The sequence below is a fragment of the Bacillus rossius genome, chromosome 6 (genome assembly GCF_032445375.1).
Source record: "Bacillus rossius redtenbacheri isolate Brsri chromosome 6, Brsri_v3, whole genome shotgun sequence".
NCBI lineage: Eukaryota > Metazoa > Arthropoda > Insecta > Phasmatodea > Bacillidae > Bacillus > Bacillus rossius.
In genome coordinates this window covers 29,043,298-29,061,900 of record NC_086334.1, presented here as the reverse complement: position 1 = coordinate 29,061,900, position 18,603 = coordinate 29,043,298, and the positions used below count along the sequence as shown (strand labels likewise).

At 38.0% G+C, this 18,603-nt stretch overlaps 1 protein-coding gene across 2 annotated transcripts in view; it reads right to left on the bottom strand.

Moving 5' to 3' along the window:
* Positions 1–8,077: 8,077 nt before the first annotated feature.
* LOC134532950 (clathrin heavy chain) overlaps positions 8,078–18,603 on the bottom strand; it is a 51,518-nt gene continuing 40,992 nt past the window's right edge. For both annotated transcript variants that reach the window (XM_063370025.1, XM_063370026.1), the window contains exons 23-31: positions 18,153–18,298; positions 17,169–17,295; positions 16,268–16,435; positions 16,005–16,154; positions 13,616–13,747; positions 12,591–12,872; positions 11,216–11,437; positions 9,659–9,731; positions 8,078–8,786 (exon numbers count right to left, since the gene is read on the bottom strand). In XM_063370025.1, coding sequence (XP_063226095.1) covers positions 8,674–8,786; positions 9,659–9,731; positions 11,216–11,437; positions 12,591–12,872; positions 13,616–13,747; positions 16,005–16,154; positions 16,268–16,435; positions 17,169–17,295; positions 18,153–18,298 — 1,413 coding nt within the window. In that variant the 3' untranslated portion in view covers positions 8,078–8,673. The remainder of the gene's footprint in view (positions 8,787–9,658; positions 9,732–11,215; positions 11,438–12,590; positions 12,873–13,615; positions 13,748–16,004; positions 16,155–16,267; positions 16,436–17,168; positions 17,296–18,152; positions 18,299–18,603) is intronic.

Here is an 18,603-nt window from a genome sequence, read left to right as displayed (position 1 = left end):
GAACTTCTTGTTGATCTCGCTTTCGTTGGGCAAGTTAGAGTGTTCTTGAGGTTTGATTCACGACATAATTAACTATAGCTGTACTGGCTTCCAGAATGCTACACTGACAAAACACCTTATTAGTAACAACCTTACTATCGAAACTACGACTACTTGTAAAAGCACAGCGCCAATGCCCGTTCTCAACAATACTATGCCGTCACCCGACCTCTGTGAAAGGCCCGGGGGGTACCTGACGGGCGCTACGGGCGTCGCGATGCTCTTGTTGTCCGGAGGGGCGCCAGGCTAGCGGGCTGCTAGGCCGTTGGTGTGGGGTCGTGGGTACTCTGCCCCCGCGTGCCCCGCCAGGTACACGGCTTGAATGTAACCTGAATGGTTCTACGCTTGACTGTGAAGGCCGCTCGGCCGTGTGGAGGACAGGGAATTACGGAAAATGATATACGAGTTGGCGAGAATACATTTAATTTGTGAGTTTCACCAGGGGTCCATGTGGGTACACGGTACACTCTACAAGTCTGCTCCGCGGTTCAGTCCCGCTACAAAAATTCTCACCAACACTAAACACAACACTACGTGACAATGGTTACCGCGGCAGTCTCGCGGGATGTGGGTCGATGCTCGCTGGAGACGGCCAGCGCCGAAAGTTAACGGGTGCAGGGGGGCTCTATGAGCGGGCTCCTAAATTCGGCGAAACACTTACGTGTGTGCAGCCAGCAGGCATATGCACGGCGTCCTTAAGTATAAACACTTTCGCTGGAGTCGGCCAGTACCGTACGTTCTGTGATACGATACGTCGCGGTATCACGATGAAGACAGTCGGGATAGGCCCGGTTCTGTAAAATACGCGCCGAGTCGACGTGGGCAGAGATGAATTAATAAGAGGTTTTAAATTTAAAGATTTAGTATAGAATAAAATAATCAAAGAAAGAAAACTTGGATGCTGCCCACGGACACACGTCTGTTCCCGGCGCGGAGTGGTTGGAGACTGCCGAACATGGCCGCCTCGCAAGGAAGAGAAACTTTCTCTTCTTTGTGAGTCGGCGTCAAAAAACTTATATTAATTGAATTTACTCTATTACCAGTTAAAACATGTTCCAGGTGCCCAATTAAAATGTAGCACCTGGTAATTGGGTGCTTAATGCTGACGTCGTACCGACCATGGCCTTTAAGCCCGTGCTCCGCACCGCCAGTACCGTATCCCGTTTTCGGAGCGCGCCCCTTGCCCAGCCGGATTGAGTCAGGCGAGCGTCCCGGGCGTGACCCCAATAGACAACAAACCTTATTAAAAGTCACCGCGGCCACTGGCCTTAATTAAAATGTCCGTGACTAGGATCGTGTCAGATTAGAAGAAATCCAACTATTACAGCTCACAGTGAGACAATATGTTGATAAATACAGTCGCCAACTTGATGTCACATTTTAAATAATTAAATACATTAAAACTATTGTTAAGCACAGTTTCTTTAGTGACAACTTTTTCTAGCTATTGGCATGAACTATTATAATGATTCCTGTCAGTACTTTGAAGACCGTCGGTTGTGCTCCTTCTGCTCGTTCAGACCGTTGTAACTGGTCGTCTCACCGGGGCGTGTACATATCCGTGCGTGCGTAACACATACACTCAGAACCACAGGAATGCAATATAGTGTTGCAAGGCGAACAGAAGCCTCCATTGACAAATCGATTGCAACCCACACAATAATCTATAAGGCTCTTTTTGTCTTGTAAATGTTTAGTTAATTCTGTACATCAATATTATTATACGTTTTTTCATTGATATCTAATTAATAATTAATAAAGGAAAACCACGGCATCACCTACTCCGCAGTTACGTCTTTTTGCAGGAAGAGACCTTTTGTGGCCCCAAAGCCAATCGAAATCCCCAACTTCCCCTAACGGGGCTAGGACGCTAGGTGCGAATCACACCGCGAAACCCCTCATCCTTTGTGTTCATCAATCATCACTGCAATATTAAGTTTTTCTTTTTAATCATTAGTTTTTCCGGCTCCACGGCTAGCCCTGTGGCATGGCCCAAAGTTGCCAGCCGTTTAACATAATTTATTCGTGACCCAGTGGCGTCTCGTCAGGGCAAGCAAGGCAAGCAGTGCTTGCCCAGGCAGTTTTCAGACATTGTATTTTTTAAATAAATATTTTATTCAGAATAGTATTTTACTTTGGCTCCTGCAGTTAGGTGTATGTATTTTTTACATTATCTTCTTGGGGCCCAATACTGTGCGCTGTGCGCTTTAAGAAAAGAACTCGTTGACACACAAAACATGCTGTTTTAGAAGCGTTGCTAGGTTTAGAAGCGCTGGTAGGACCGCTTTCAGCAGGAAGGCTGTCGCTGTAGTCCTTTCGGAAGGGGGGTGGCATGGTACAAATGTTCGAGGAGGGGATTGGCTGTAAAAATACGTGGTAGAAGCTACGAAGGTAACGCTTTCTTGCCGAACTGTAGCGAACATGGCCGAAGCAAACGGTGTAATTCTTCCGCCTACTGCTTCGGCTATGTCCGCTACAGTTCGGCACGGCAGTTGGCGAGATACTACACTCCCACTTAGTATATAAATAATGTAGAGTAGGTATTTTATTATCAGAATAATGTAAGTCGAACATTATTATCTTTCAAAAATAATTTATAATTAATAAAATGTCAATTTTTCTACCTGTGGAAAAGTTTATGTTCACTTAAGAAAACTACTTAAATAGCACCCTTTTGTACCTTGAAATCCAAATTTTCCCGGGGGAGGGTCCCCGGACCCCCACCCCGGACCATGTTTTGGGCTGAACGGAGTTGTTGCTTCCCCTCATGTAAGCCTCACGCCTCGCCACTGTCGTGACCCCAAACTAGGCTTGTCTTTATTATATGGGTTGACGCCTTCTGCCTTATGCCGAGGTGATGTTGAGGGTGTGGAGTTGCTTCTGGGCGCCAACTAGCAATAATAGCTACGTGCTAGTGCGTAGCCGAGACTCTTGACTCAGGGCGTGACGTCGCCACGTGGCCGGCAGGCAGTAAGGGTCGTTCCGTCAGAGTTACCCCCGGCTGTTTTAGCCACCAGGGACGCTATGCTACGGGCGTTGTAACAAATACGCGGAGGCTCAATTTAAAGTGATTTATTGCCAGGCACGCTATACATGCACTGCGTCGTGCATGACCCGCTTACTGGGAGCCGCGCTCTACAGGACAAGTTTCTGATGGGCTGAAAACTCACGCAATTCCGGTAGAGATGGCAAGGCCGGAGGTCGAGAGGCTCCGCGGGCGATTTGCGACTAGTCTCCTTGGAGGGCGGTGATTAACTGGCGATGGCTGTGGCGTCCGCACGACTCCCCAGCCTCGCTCCCGCGAAAACGTGTCGTGTGCAAAAGTAATCCCGGGCCATGCACGCCGCCTGATCGCGCTTAAGTCCAGAATTACAATTAATATTTAAACATAGCCATTACTCAATTAATATTGTTTTTGAGAGTGCTGAAAGTTAATTTCAAAGTCCAGATAATCAGGTCACCTAACAGTACCCCTGTGGTCGACAGTATATTAGGCGGGGCAACTTACGTTCGAGGCGTTGCACCACCCTGCACCCATGTGCGTTCACGTCGCACACGCTCGGGGCGAGGCGGCGATGCGCCATAGCGGTCTGTGCGGATTCAAGGAGCACTAATGGTTGTCGTCAGGGTAAATGTGTAGAGTAGCGGTATTTGCGAAAAAAAATTGCTAAAAATCCGAAAATACTTTTATTCTATGCTCTTTAACTTCCTCTTTTCAAAACAACCGGCAGAGAGAAGAAATTCCAAATACTTTAGGAGATATAGAATTTTTTAATTTTGCAATACAAGACCTGTGCAACCATTCGACTGCAGAAATGTTTGTTATTTTGCAGTGTGGTCGTGAATGCGTTTTAATAAAATGGTCGATTATGTCAGGTCAGTTACATTATAAATACTTACAAACTAAGCGGACATTAAAAATTATCAATCTGAATTCATTTAAATGGTTGTTTATTTTAAAGTATTTATAATGTAACTGACCTGACCAAACAAACCGGGACAAAGGATGAACAGTAGGAACTCACGTAATTTTTTTTTTTACTTATTACTTGCACAACAATATCCAAATAACAAAAATAAAACATTAAAATTTGAAACGTTAAAAATTCACCTAAGTTAGAGGCGGGTACAATTCCTTTGCCATTAGTAGAAAATGATGTAGTCGTTCCCTGCGTCGCGAAAAAAAAAAATCATACTCGTAAACAAGAAAAAACGGTGGCCACATGAATGCACAGGTATTGTGATGAAAATTTAAAAATTATATATCTCCTAAAGTATTTGGAATTTATTATCTCCGCCGGGTTTAATGAAAAGAGGAATTTTGTCAACGTTAGGGCCGTTCCCGTGGTTCGAAGTCGCTGCCCAGCTGCTCCGATATAGAGGGTACATGCCACGTGGCAAGGGAACTACCCTAACTCGGGTGAAATAAAAGAGTTTATGATGTTAAGTTGTGTTTACTGCACACATCACACACTGTACATGGGCTGTCACGGCTCCCATCTGTGACAGTCCATCAGGGCGAGGCTCGGCTCCACGCACTTTGAGTGCGACACGATACTACCAGTGACCTGACTGGTGGTGACACGACAGCGACGCAGCTGGCGGTGACACGACAGTGATGCGACTGACAGTGGCGTGAATGATGGTGACGTGACTGGCAGTGATGTGAATGACGATGACACGAAAGACTGTGACGTAACTGCCGACGCGAACGACAGTGACGCGAATGACAATGATGACACGAGACTGTGACTGAACTGCCGATGCGAACGACGGTGACACGACTGACAGTGTCCGTTCAACTCTCACTCACAACTTCGCGACCGCACTCTCTCATCCCACTCAGGCGACTAACTCCACCCACGCTCCGCGACGTCTCAGCGGTCTTCCCCCTTGCCACGCGCACATGAATCCCGCCTCTTCCCTTCGTGTGCGAGTGCGTGGAGCCCACATGGTCACAGGCGGGGAGACGCGACTCAGTCGCCCGGGAAACACATCTACAGGTACACAACACAAATATATATTTACACACTCACATAATTACATAAACAAAACCTTTGTTACACTTTCGCGCACGGGCGCCGGCGCACACGCAAGCCTGAAGCAGCAACGGGCAATAATGGCCTCAGCGAGCCGGAGGAGCACTTGGGACGACGTCAAGTTATAGAGCATAGAATATAAGTATTTTCGGAATTTTTAAACTTTTTTTTAACAAATATCGCCCAACTATGGAAATTAAAAAATTTGATATCTCCTAAAGTATTTGGAATTTCTTAACTCCGCCGGTTGTTTTGTAAAGAGGAAGTGAAAGAGCACATAATAAAAGTATTTTCGGATTTTTAGCATTTTTTTTCGCAATTACCGCTACTATACATATTTACCGTGCAATATAGTGTAAGCAGTGAACACAGACTGCTGGAACTTGTCTAGTAATTGTAATTAGGTTTTTTTTTTATTTGTATGAACTTAGTGTTAATAATAATCCATAATGTTTTATCTAGCATCTCAGTTTTGTTTAAAAGTTTGCACTGCCAAGTTTGCATGTTTATGTGTGTGCGCACGCACGGGGTTGGTGAGAGTTGGCGATGCTGCGAGTCAGTCGGTCCCGCGCAATAGTAGTATTTAGACGTTCGGTAACAAAATCTTCCTTGGAGTGCGTCTCCCGGCTGTAAGTGGCATTGGCTGACTAAATCGCAGACTGTCTTTCAGTAACTTGAGCTATATGATTTAAGATTTAATATCACTGTGTTTACAAGCACGCGATTACTTGTATGATTTATATACATTGTTATTGTTACATCGTGAAGCGCAGGTGAGATCTTGCTTATTAATATTTATAAATCGTGTACCAAGTACTTTCGTGAGTTATTGAGAGGCATCTCTGAGGCTTACACCTAGGATTAAGTCTATTGCGCAGCATTATAATGTACCTCTTTCAGCCTTCATGACTGACCTCTTTACCCCAAGATGTCTTGTGCTCTCCGACTGTGCCGATGCGCAGTATAGTTGCTAATTTCATCATCTGGAGTTCCAACTCAAACTCATCATTTGAAACTATCATTAACAAAAGAGAAGGGGGGGGGGGGGGGGGGAGATCATATCAGTTACACACTTCATATGCAGTCACAGGAGTGACCCATGTTTGATCATTAGTCAGAGTACCCAAGAATATTACAAGCTTCACCTGCACTGGGTCACCAGTTAGGCGATCAGTGCAACATAACATTTAAGTTAGTCCCACAGACATTCAGAGCCACTTCTTGTTCAACCCATGTGATCATTTGATCTTAAGAGCTCTTGGCTCACAATTTTTAAAAATGGTAGTTGTATATCAGGATTGTATAGTGCATGGTCATGATCGCAGGCACATACCATTGAGTTATTTTACAATGTAAAATGTTCTCACATGAGCATGCAAACTAAGATCAGTCCACCTACAAAAGTGCGAAAATAGCTTTCGATTCCCATTACCACGTAAACTTAATTGTTTGAAATATTGAACTTAAATGTTTAGATTTTTTTTGTAGCCTTGTTTTCCTGGGACATCAGGAAGTCCAATAATACATAACATTCTTTGGGGGGGTTCCACCCCACGATCGTGTTTTAGTTTAGTTACCTTTATACAAATTTCTGAGGAAATTAGAAGTCCTGCGGAGTTCCTACATCTAGTGACTTCTGGTCCAAGTTGGTAAACCTTTAGTTCAAATTTTGTTAGTTTGTCTTTCTTTAACTTAAATTTTAATTTTTTACGCTTAATTTTATGTGTTAAATTTACTAGCCTTTTTTTAATGTACTAATTTTCTCTAGACAGCACATTTATTTTATTAGCAATTAGGAACTAGTCTAACTGAATACGCCACCGAGGCACTTTGGTTGGGTGTTGAGCTATTGTGTGCTGCAGCCCTGACATTTAGAGGATACAATAACGAGGAGACAGCTTGACTACAATCCTGTGCGGTGTCACTCAGACGTGACTTTCACGTAGCATTACAGTGTGAGGAAACTATGCAGCTGAAGAATCTCACTGGGACCATGGGTGGTTTGGAGAACTTCACCACTTGTTGGCAGAAACTAAATGTTTGATTTTCATATTGGTAATGCAGCACTGATCTCAATTTATCAACCAACAAGATAATATACCGAGCTCAGATATTTTTTTACCCAGTCATCAGCTTTATGTCTCCTATACTTCAAGCATGAATGTAGTACTGGGATTAAAATTTTATTTGGGAAACTTAAACTGGGCTGTTTACGTTACCATCGGCTATAGTTCAGAGTTCATTAATTTGTTCTAGTCACTGCTTGTGTATGCAGAACTTTGCACTGTGGTTGCAAAATGAACTGGCCCAGTATAGTGTAGCTCTTTTTAAATTATCCAGACTCCAACTTTTATTTAACGTAATTGGAAATCAAAGTACAATCAACAACTTTGCAGCTTAATTGGTAATATTGTGGGTTGTGGTGCTAGCCATTTTAAGGTCTTTGCATGATGTGTACATTTGGCAAGTCTTGCATGCAAAAGTCTGGTAGATTAATTTTTAAGGTCTTATTTTAGTGTAATGAAACAAAGTCAAAGCTCTGCTTTAGCACTGGCAGGTAATAACTCTTAAGAATTTTTGATAGTTCTTTAATCATATTTAAATTAGTCATATAAAATCAAAATTTATGTTAGTGAATCCTGGCCAGGTATTGTGTTCGAACTGGTTTTGTAGTGCTGGGTGCAAGGATAAGAATCATTCAGTAGGACATAAAATTCTTCATTAATAATTCAAACATACAGTTACAATGTATGCATAATGTTTCAACCAGTATTTTATAGATTTTTTCACTATCAACATTTATCTCCAGGGAAATACAATGTTCAGCAGTAAGTTTTATTTATTTGCTGGCAAGTAACTTAGGTTTCCTTATACTGAAAAGTATAAATTAAATACCATAGCCCTACCGTAAACAAGGGTCTGACTTCATTACAAACGTTTCTCACGGTGGTAAAGTTTAGGTAGCAACCTAGAAGTGAGGTACATGAAATTAACTATCATTTTATAATGTTAAATTATTTTATCATACATTATGCTTAGTGGTACAGTCATTATATTACAACAGTTTTGCACTGAGTATTACACAAATAATTTTCAATTGAAAATTTATTAACATTACAGTTTTACATATTGTTTATTAACATTTACTGGAATTCTCTATTCCATTGTGTAAATAATAATTTATACAATAAATATACCTTTTTAATATTATCTATACAATTTTTCAACATGAACTGTGTTTTTAATGATTAATCTATTACTATAATCTACAGAATATAAATCTTTACACAAACACTCATACAACAAAATAAACGTACAAATGCACCTGCACCTAAGTTGTAACCAATGAATAGTTGACTAGCGAGGAGCTATCAAGAGTTTTAAACTATAAGTATCAAAAACACACTCAACTTTTACACCAACAAAGTTCAACAACTATGTTCATAGTATAAATTAAAAAGTCTGGAATTAATTGTTACATTTTTATCAATATACGTAAAACTTAACACTGATACAGTTCTATGAAGTTCCAAGGAAACAAACTTGTTAACAAAATGTTCAGCGAATGTAGAAAGTATAGTTGACGGTGTGCTGACTACATACTGTATCCTTGGTACGTTGGTGGAGGAGGATAAGCATTGGGATATGAGGGAGTGTAGCCAGGGCCAATCATACCAGGTCCTGCTGTCAACATCAACTGCTGCTCCGCTAGAACATACAAAATAGCATTGCACAATTTATCTTCCGAAACACTACACTTTTCACCTAGACTACACTAATAGCAATACTTCTAGACACTAGTTTATCTGCTTAAACACTTGCATGCACCTGCAATGAATAAAATTTCTCCAGATTACCTGAGGTAAAATATTTTTAGTATATGAAGAAAGTCTACATCCTCTGCCATATACTGGCCACATGACCATCACACATTTACAAGTGCTTGCCGACAGTAACTGATTCATTGACCAGTTTTCAGTTTTTGATGTTAAATTTCAGAAGATTTTTAAAACAAGACTACTCATACTGCAGACTATCTATAATATCAATAAATAATGTGAACACTTAAAATCTTGTGTATCACATACGTTGAAGGTAATATTTTTAAATTTATGATTAATAGTCTTATCACAGACTAATTAGAATGTAAGGCACTAGTTAAGTTTAGTTAGGTATGTACTGGTTTTATTCATATACTATTTGGAATAGATAAGTTTAGGACTGTTCCGATACCCTTTTTCCAATACTGCCACTGATAACTGATGCTTAATTGACATTTATAATTACTGGCCATATTTAATAAGTAGTTGAAATGATTTTTTTAAGTCTTTTCTAACTATAAAATCAAAGCAAGTTTATTGAAAATTGATTCAGCCCAAACCGTCAGTTCGGACTGAACTGTTTGTTTCTAGGATCCAAATCTAGGTCCGAAGATAAGGAAAATTATCCACAAGAAATCCTTTAAATAATTTGTCTCTAACGTTTACTGAATGTAATTTTGTTCACATAATTACTTGTTAAAGTATATGAAGAACAAACAGACTGAGTAAACTTAAGATTAATCAGTGTGAGGAACTTACGTAATATCATTGGTTTGTGGTCCTGTGCAGTTTCTTCCAATCGCTGTGATTCAGACTCCTCAAGTTTATCTACCTGAAAAACAATTTTAAGCTTATTATCAGATATATTCTAGCAAATGAGATTTCACAGCAAATTAAATAATAAATATTTAAATAACTGAATTTACAAATGGAAATTCACAAAACATAATTTAACTCAAGTTTTTCTTAAATTGCAAAGCATTACGATTGTAGCAGGAACTTTCAAACTAGACCTGCTTAACAAATAATCCAATAATGTCATAAAATGGTAATTTTTTAAAATATGCCCAACAGTTTAGCCAGCACGTCACTATCAAAAGTGTTGTGTAAATTTTGCTATAGAATAAATAAAATTATAAATCTGTGTAGGTGATAGCATAATATACTAATTATTTAGCATTCAGAGAGTGTTGAAGTGTTCTATAGTATGATTAATTGCAAACATACAAAGTAACCAATTCAAAGTTGGCACTTGCTATTGCATTTGGTATAATAAACCACACACATGATCTGACCTCTAGTCAATAAATTAACATTTAACTTTCTAAACATTCAATGTATTAACTTGCTTTTCATATTAATTTATATCAAAATTATTACAACATTATGTATGGATTAGAATAATTACCTTTACATATAATTGTACAATATTAATTAGGTTTGACATAAAATTCATGGTGAAGTGAGCAAACCTCAATACTACCGATATGAGCCAGTAAGTTATAATGCAATACATAAGTGATAGGAATCATTTCTGCAAATATTAAACACAAGCAAGTCATCTGCTACTGGCTACTAGCTACTAGGTGACAGCCGAGATTTTCTGTCATCTGGACATCTGGTTCGTCCTCTCTATGGCTGGAACGAACATACAAAATCTATTTCCGTGGCATCTGAAAATCCTATAGCTCAGGAAGCTCATCAATGTCGAACTCTTGGATATAGACTACATCATGTTGCACTGTTCCGAGATTGCGACAGACTTGATAGGAATACAGGGAATGTCTTAACTCCCTAAATCTGATGTATAAAAATCAGATATTCCTAATTCTTGAACTTCCTTAAGAGCTTTAACTATTGATGCAGTCAACACAAATCTTCATGATTATCGTGCAGGCTCGGAGGATTCAGAAAGCAGCTCACTCAAAGAAACATCTTGCTGTCTTAATGACTTACTTCCATACCCTCACTATTCTAAAATAAAAAATTCTCTAACTTAGAGACAACGAAGGAACAAGGAAGCTACGAGAAATACTACAAACTAACAAAATCCTGAAAAAACGGAACCAACCATGTAGGATGAAATGGCTCCTCAGATTGCTTTCATCACCATTACATAATTCCAAACATAATTTACACAATTAAAATTACCACGCTTTCATTTATTAAGCAAGAATTGAAAAAAAGTTCAATGTATTTGTTGCAACTGAACTTCTACACACAATATTTGTTGCATGCAACTGCATGAACTAGTCTGGAAGTAAAGTTAATAAATTTTTAATAGTAAATTATTCTTTCATGTATATGGAAGCATACCTTTGTGATGTACTCCCGAGTGACCTGTATGAGATATGGCATTGCAAAGTCCATGATTTTATGTCGCCACGCTAGCTCTATAATGACATCGGGGTGCAACAGATCGTAGCATTGAAACAAGCACGCTGCAAAGCAGTCATAATTGCCCTTCTCAAGAAACCAGCTCAGCAATTCCTCTGCAACATCCGCGTTCTTAGACTCTGCAGCGTACTCCATTGCATCCTGAAACCACATACTGGAATCACTCCTTGCACACTACAGCACAAAACTCCTAGCCACAAAGCAGCTACCTGCTCTGCTGTGGTTTGAACTAACAGGACATGTCACCTAGTTTCATTTATCTTCTCCTTGCAAGAATGCCGCCTATCTCACAGTAACAAAGTAGCACAGAAAGCAGACAAAAGGACTGTGCAGACAATAAAGAAAACTTATTCTACTGTGAGACATGGTGCGATCCATATAAGAGGGCGATCCTTGTGGCAAAAAAGTTAAGTTATTTATGACAAATTATAGGTGGACCCATACACAGGGGCAATCCTTCCGATATGGTACTCAAACACAAATGACATTATAGACATACAGAACTTTAATACATATAATGCTAATGGTGCATTAACTAACACCAGGAACATAAAATTATCCTAAAATTTTATCAGTTACTTAGCTATACAGAATTTTTATTAACTACTAAAAATTACTAAGTGTGATATATACTGCTCTAATCTAAGGTATAATTTTAATTAGTGAACTCCGCTCAACTTAATCAAAAAATCCGACACTTGTCTAGTTTACAGACTTGGCAAATATTTATGCAAAGTTTAAAAAGGAGAGAATGGAAGAGTTATTTTTAACCTAGCCTTATCATTGTGGACTGAAATGGAGATTTAAGATATTAACATTTCTTACTACAATGAAATACCTTTATTCCCATTTTGTTTTTATTTGAACCATAGGTGAAAAATTTAGCAGATACAATTGAAGCAGTAAAAATTTGGTTATTTTTTATACTTCTCAGCCTGAATTCTTTCCTGGGTAAACTGCTAGAATAATGATTTGCATTCTAGAGTAAGCTCAATAACCATCGAGGGTATTGCCGACTAGCCGACCTCTTCTTCCAAATTCCTACAGAATTTTAGTAATGCTTACAAGTTTTCTGTTAAAAATTATATATTTTATTTAATTTAACTTTTTATAAGCTAAATTTCACTATAGCACTAATCTTTTAGGATATATTTTTTAACAGTGTATACCTCAATCAATAGCCCACCAGCAAGAAAAAGCATTATGCCACCTTACAAGAATTTGATTAAGGAAAAATGCTTTTTAGGGACTTCAGTGAGAAAAATTACAATATGTTTGTACCCAATACACTTACCTTGAACAAACGATCTTTCTTGCAAAGTTCCACCGACTGTTTCCAGCGATTGTTGCCCTTGTACAGATACGCTGCAATGCGACGGAATTCTATCAGCTCATGTTTCTCCAGCTTCTGGGCCAGAGCTATGTTGTCAAAATTGTCGAATGCATCAATTGAAGTGCGCAAGCCCTGATAGTCTTCCTCCTTTATCAGCAGGTTGTTGAGTGCTTCATTTATAGCTTTGTTATTAAGCGACTGAACTGATCGTAAATACGGCTTCACTAGCTGCAAATGGTTCACCTGGAACAACAAGTGACAATACAGAGCAGTTCCCATTACTGAACACCCTCGATTAAATATACATTTTTAACCAAATTTCAAATCAAATTTTCTGCTCCATTTCTAAAAAATATACTGGCTGGCCATTTAGACCTGAATTAACTAAGGGCATTTGAAGCTACAAAAAATCCAAGTTAAACTAATTTTCTTTGACCTACACTGGAACTGATTGTACGTATGCTTACGGTTCAACAGATTGCATTTGTAAAACCAGGCATTTTTACTGAAAAGATCAGGCAGTTAATATAACAGGGTTGCCAGTATACTATTAAGGCTGGTTAGATGCCTCCTGTTCAAAAGTTAACTCTTGTATTAATGAAATGTCATTTATTATATGATAATAGAACAGGTAAATGAGACAGGACACAAACAACCATAAAGTTTTTAATAAAATGCTTGTAACTGTGGACCTCATTGTTGCATACATCAGAAGTTGATAAAAGACTGTACAGTGTACGTGCCTTTTGAGAATGTTTTTCTGTAAGTTTTCAGTGAATATGAGCATAAAACAAAATTAGTAATATTTTAACATGAAAAATTTAACGGTGAAATTTACGTTTAGGAACTTATTTCTAATTTCATGAAAAACAGGACCATGAAATTCCTCAATTGCAATGCTGGGCTAACAATTACATGCAATTAGAGCAAAACAGATGGGCAAACATGCAGAAATAAAACAGTTAACTAATAGACAGCAATGTTACCTTGGCAAAGAAATTGACAGATCTGGTGTGGTCCATTCGTGGTGCTAGTACCAGTAGAACATCATTCAACAGGAGAGGTTTGTAGTCCAGGTAGAATTGGATGGCTTTGTAGTATAGCTCTATATTTGCCACCTAAACAATTACATGCAGCTTAAATACTAAATCCACAGATTACAAAAAAAATATGATTTTAGTAAATAATTTTTTTTATATTACACATATTTACTATTTTTTAGTTTATTAATGTTTTTTTTCTATTTTTATTTAGTACTAAATTTCACACAGCTGAAGCATATTAAAACATTTATTTTGCATAATTTTTATTCAAACTTAGTTATAATATTAAAAATTTATTTTTTATATTTATATAATAAATTTAAATCACACAGAATTAAATGTTTGACTTTACTAAAGTAGTAGATGACAATTTCATAGCAACATCCACATAATGCTGCTTGCTTATGTGACTAACACAAGTGAGAAATTCCACTCAATTTGATTTAACAATGGTACAGCATCAGATTTAAGCACCAATGAAAATAAAAGAAAAGAGAACTACTTTAACACAGAACCAGAAATAAGTACACTAGAGTCCCGTTATAGCGAGGTGTCACGGTTCCGGGTTTGATCCTCACTATAACCGTGTCCTCGCTATAACCGAATTGGACAAATTTTGGCCCCCAAAATATAAAAATTAAACGAAAATAGCATAAAAATTGTGTTTAAACCTGTATCATTGGAAAATAACAGGTTATAATAACGAAATCTTAATTTCTGTGAGCAGATGTGTGAATTCTCTTTAAAACGATACCCTATAAGTACGGATGTGATCACCAATTGCGTCAAAATAACCAGAACAGAATACCCTACCATGCCACGTAAGTATAGCATCTCAGCCCGCGGCCGACGCAGCATTGTCCTGCTATCTATTGTCGACGCGGGCTGTCTGCTGGCGGCCATGTTGGTTCGGTATGTTGCTAACAGGTGGTGCTAGTGTAGCGCGACAATTTAATTCCTTACAAAATAGCAGGAGTGCGGCTGCGGCAACGCACGTACGCCTCAAACGAAATAGTCGCTGGAAAACTATACTTTTTCATTTAAAGAAACCTGTCCACTTTTTTAGAAAATAAATTTGGGATCAAACTCAAACCATCACCACCCCTTTCCCGGACAAATACCCCAACAACTGACCGAAACAAAAGTTACAAGAAAACTGTCCTATCGATTCGGAAATAAATACGGTAGTGCCTACTAGAGGTGCAAAAGTAACGAAAAAATGTGTACCCGTATGTATTCGTTACTATAACAATTAGTACTCGTTACTATCGTTACGTTACTCGTTACTTCTGATACCGCATAATTTGCTGTTATGTTGCAGCAACGAATCCAGTCGTATTGCGTTATTGCGTACAGTATGACGTCGCGTAAATAATAATAAATAGAATATAAACAATTAATAGTTTTTGTTAACCAAGAAACAATTAAATCTCATTAGAGCTGCTTTTTAATATTCTCTTTTAAGATAACAAAAAAAAAAACGTGAAAATATACGCGATTATAAAAACAAAAACATACATATTTCTAATTTGTAAAAAATACTTTCTTACGTTGTTTCTGTTCCAATATCAAACTTTGTCTACACACGGTACAGATAACTAACGGAAGTTTGATAAAATAAAGAAAGGACGGGATTCTATTTTTAAAGCCACGCACTTAGGTGGCGACTGCACGGCTGAAGAATGTGACAGGCGTCAACGGCAAGATGTCTAGTGGCGAGCGAGAGGGGTGGAGATAAAGCAGAAAAATAACAAAAGCGCGCTTCAAGCTCTCACGCCGTAAATTCCTCAAAAATACCTCGTTATAGCCATGTTCTCGCTATTACCGTGCTCGCTATAACGAGATTCTACTGTATCAGGTTGTGTGTTACACTTAACAGTAGGAAGGAACTTACAAGCTACGCATGTAAGATAATACAAAAAATTTTATCAGCAAAAGACTGATGGGTCAATAATTACATTCAAACAGTCCATATTAATTTGGTAAGTATTGGCCCTACCTAGCTGTAGATTTCAGGATTGCTATACATTAGTACAAGGTTTTAAATACAGTACTTGCACTTAAGTACTCATGGGCACAATGGTTGCTTAACACTCGATTCACACCAGATGTTAAAATACTTTTATTTTGGTTGTCAAATGTCTTCACTAAAAACCTATTTGAAATAAAATTTGTGTTAACTGTAGTAAGTTCCTAGCCTATAACAAAACCACTAAATAGTTTAATACTTGATAAGCATCTTAAATGTGGTTGGCAGGAAAAACTTAAATGTAACTTAAACTTTTTCACTACCATTTGCATTTCAAGTCAAAATTAATTAAGAATTACTAACTTTGGTAATTATGTCCTTGAAATGCCCTTCCCTCCAAGCTTCACTAGGGTGGTTCATCATGGCTATCACAGCGTTGTCGTACTCTTCATACTTGTCGTAGAGAAAGACCAACTCTGCCCAGAGGTGAGCTTGCTCTGCCGCGCGCAACACCTGCAAAAATAACTCTCGCACTTAAAACTGTCCCAGTCTCTGCTGCTACTGAACATACCTCAGGAGCATTTCTACGACCACGTACTACCAAACTGAACATGCTTTGCAATCACCTTTGGAATGTTGACACGAGACCAGAACAGCTCCAGGTGCTCTCGCATCTTGGCCGTTTTGTACTTAGAGTAGAGAATGGCAAGCTCCGTGAACATGCCCATGTGAGCTCGCTCCAACCCGAGAGCTGCTTCCAGCAGGTTTATGAGCTCCTCGAAGTATCCACGGTCCTAAAACAATTCACAACACATTACGGGTAAACATACGATATATTAAGTCACAAACACATTCACAAAAAACTGCACTGTAAATAAATTACTACAAAGACAGTACAATTTTTTTTATATACAACTTACACAGGATGTCTACACAAATTTGGAAAAATTTCCATGACTAAAATTACAAACTTATCTGAAATTTTTTTTATGTACCTAATTGCAATTTTCTTAAAAATAAATGAAGACTATCCAGCCTCCACAATCCTTACAATTGTACTAGATCACGACAACCTCGCATATGCCATTTTAAAGCTTGTATGACTACACCAAAACTCAGCTGGATTTTTTTTTCCCCCAACATCTGGTTGATGGTGTACCAGAGCATGTCATTACCCCCCTCAAATTACTATCACTAGGTTTTAAAGTTAGTTCTCTGACCAATTTTAACTTCCCATTATGTAGACATCCTGTACAAGATAACATTTTCTTTTTACCTGAATACCCAATGTTGTCAATGCTACTTATAAAAACATTTTATTTACTTTAATTTAATTAATGTTTAACTCATTTCGTTTATTATTAACAGATTAAATATGACAAAAAACATTAGTCCACAGAAACAACCTTGATTTCACTAAGGTTGCTAATGAAAAATATCCAAGTATGCAGCAGAATGCATTAAAAATGGGCTATTAATCTAAATCCAACCTGCCACTTTTTGGAATGAATGAAAGGAATAATAAACCTGATAGTAGTTGATCAAATCTTCCAGTTCATCGGCATGCACCACGATGTGCAGCCCACACATCTGTGCTAGCCTGAACTCTTCGCTGTCCACACAGGCAAAGCAAACTTCCTTCCACGTTCGAGTGCTGGAACAGAATGTTCACATCATTATCAGTCAATAGTTATTAAGCCTGTACAAATACTCTACTCTAGAATAATGAATATCCTACACTGGAAGTGTAATAAAAGCCTTCTGTAAAAAGACAAAGATTGTCATAGTGAAATATAATAATAAACATACCCCGTTTTAATATATTCAATGGATATAACTAGCCATTCTCAATTTCAGCATGTTCAGTAGGAATGTTCAGAAATATTAAGTTTTCTCCTAACTTTAAAACAAACAATAATTTTGCAATCATGGCAAAGAAATCCCTAAACACAAAATAACGTTCTATAGTTTTATTCTTAATTTATAACTATTAATGTGAAATATATATTGCCACAAAACAAAACCACAAGCAAGTATTTGCTAAAACGACAAACAGTTATGACAGAAAATTTCTCTTACTCTAGTTATTCTAATTTGAAATTAATTTGAGAATATTTTGATACAAACAATTTGAAATTAAAAACCAACATTCACACAGGTTTAGTTAAGCAAAATGGATTGTCAGCCAATTACGTAAAATTCTATTAAATACACATTTCCTGTTTTAAGAAACAAATAGAATATGTAATAGTAATTTACTAACAATCGGCTTATGACTTCCCACCCACGGTACAGGAGGAAGAAAAAAAAGTCAAGGAGCAATAGATCATTTGTGCTTGGGAGTATCAAACAAATGATAGCAAACAGCCACCTTACAAAACCATTTCTTATTCAACCAACAGTTTTATGGAGACCTTGCAACATAGAACTTCTGTACTTTATGGTGATTTAAAACATTTTGTTACTTCAACATGACTTAAGTACATACATGCAAATAGACTAATGACTTGCCTGTTTGCCTTGCGTGCACTGTCAACAGCTCCTTGGAATTCTTTCAAGTGAACCAAAGTGATGGCCAGGCGTGCAAAGTTTGAGACGTTGTTGTACAGCAGTTTGGCTGCTTCATACATGCCATCATCAAAACATCTGTCACCTATCTGTAATCACAAGACAATCCAACCATACACACAACATTAGTATGAACGAATGCCACAAAAATTAATGCCATGTAATTCCAATATCTAAGTCCTGCATATAAACTCCAATTTTCCTCTGCCTGAAATTCTAGCCTTAACATGAATTTACAGTCTCTGAACACAATATTGTTAACTCCTACACATGGTTAAGTACCAAAAACAGTAATCACACCCCACAATTTAGTGTGTGTAGTGTTTCCAAGACTAATTATCATTATACATATAAATAAGAAAAAAAACTAGTGTCAGCGGAACAGCATGTACTC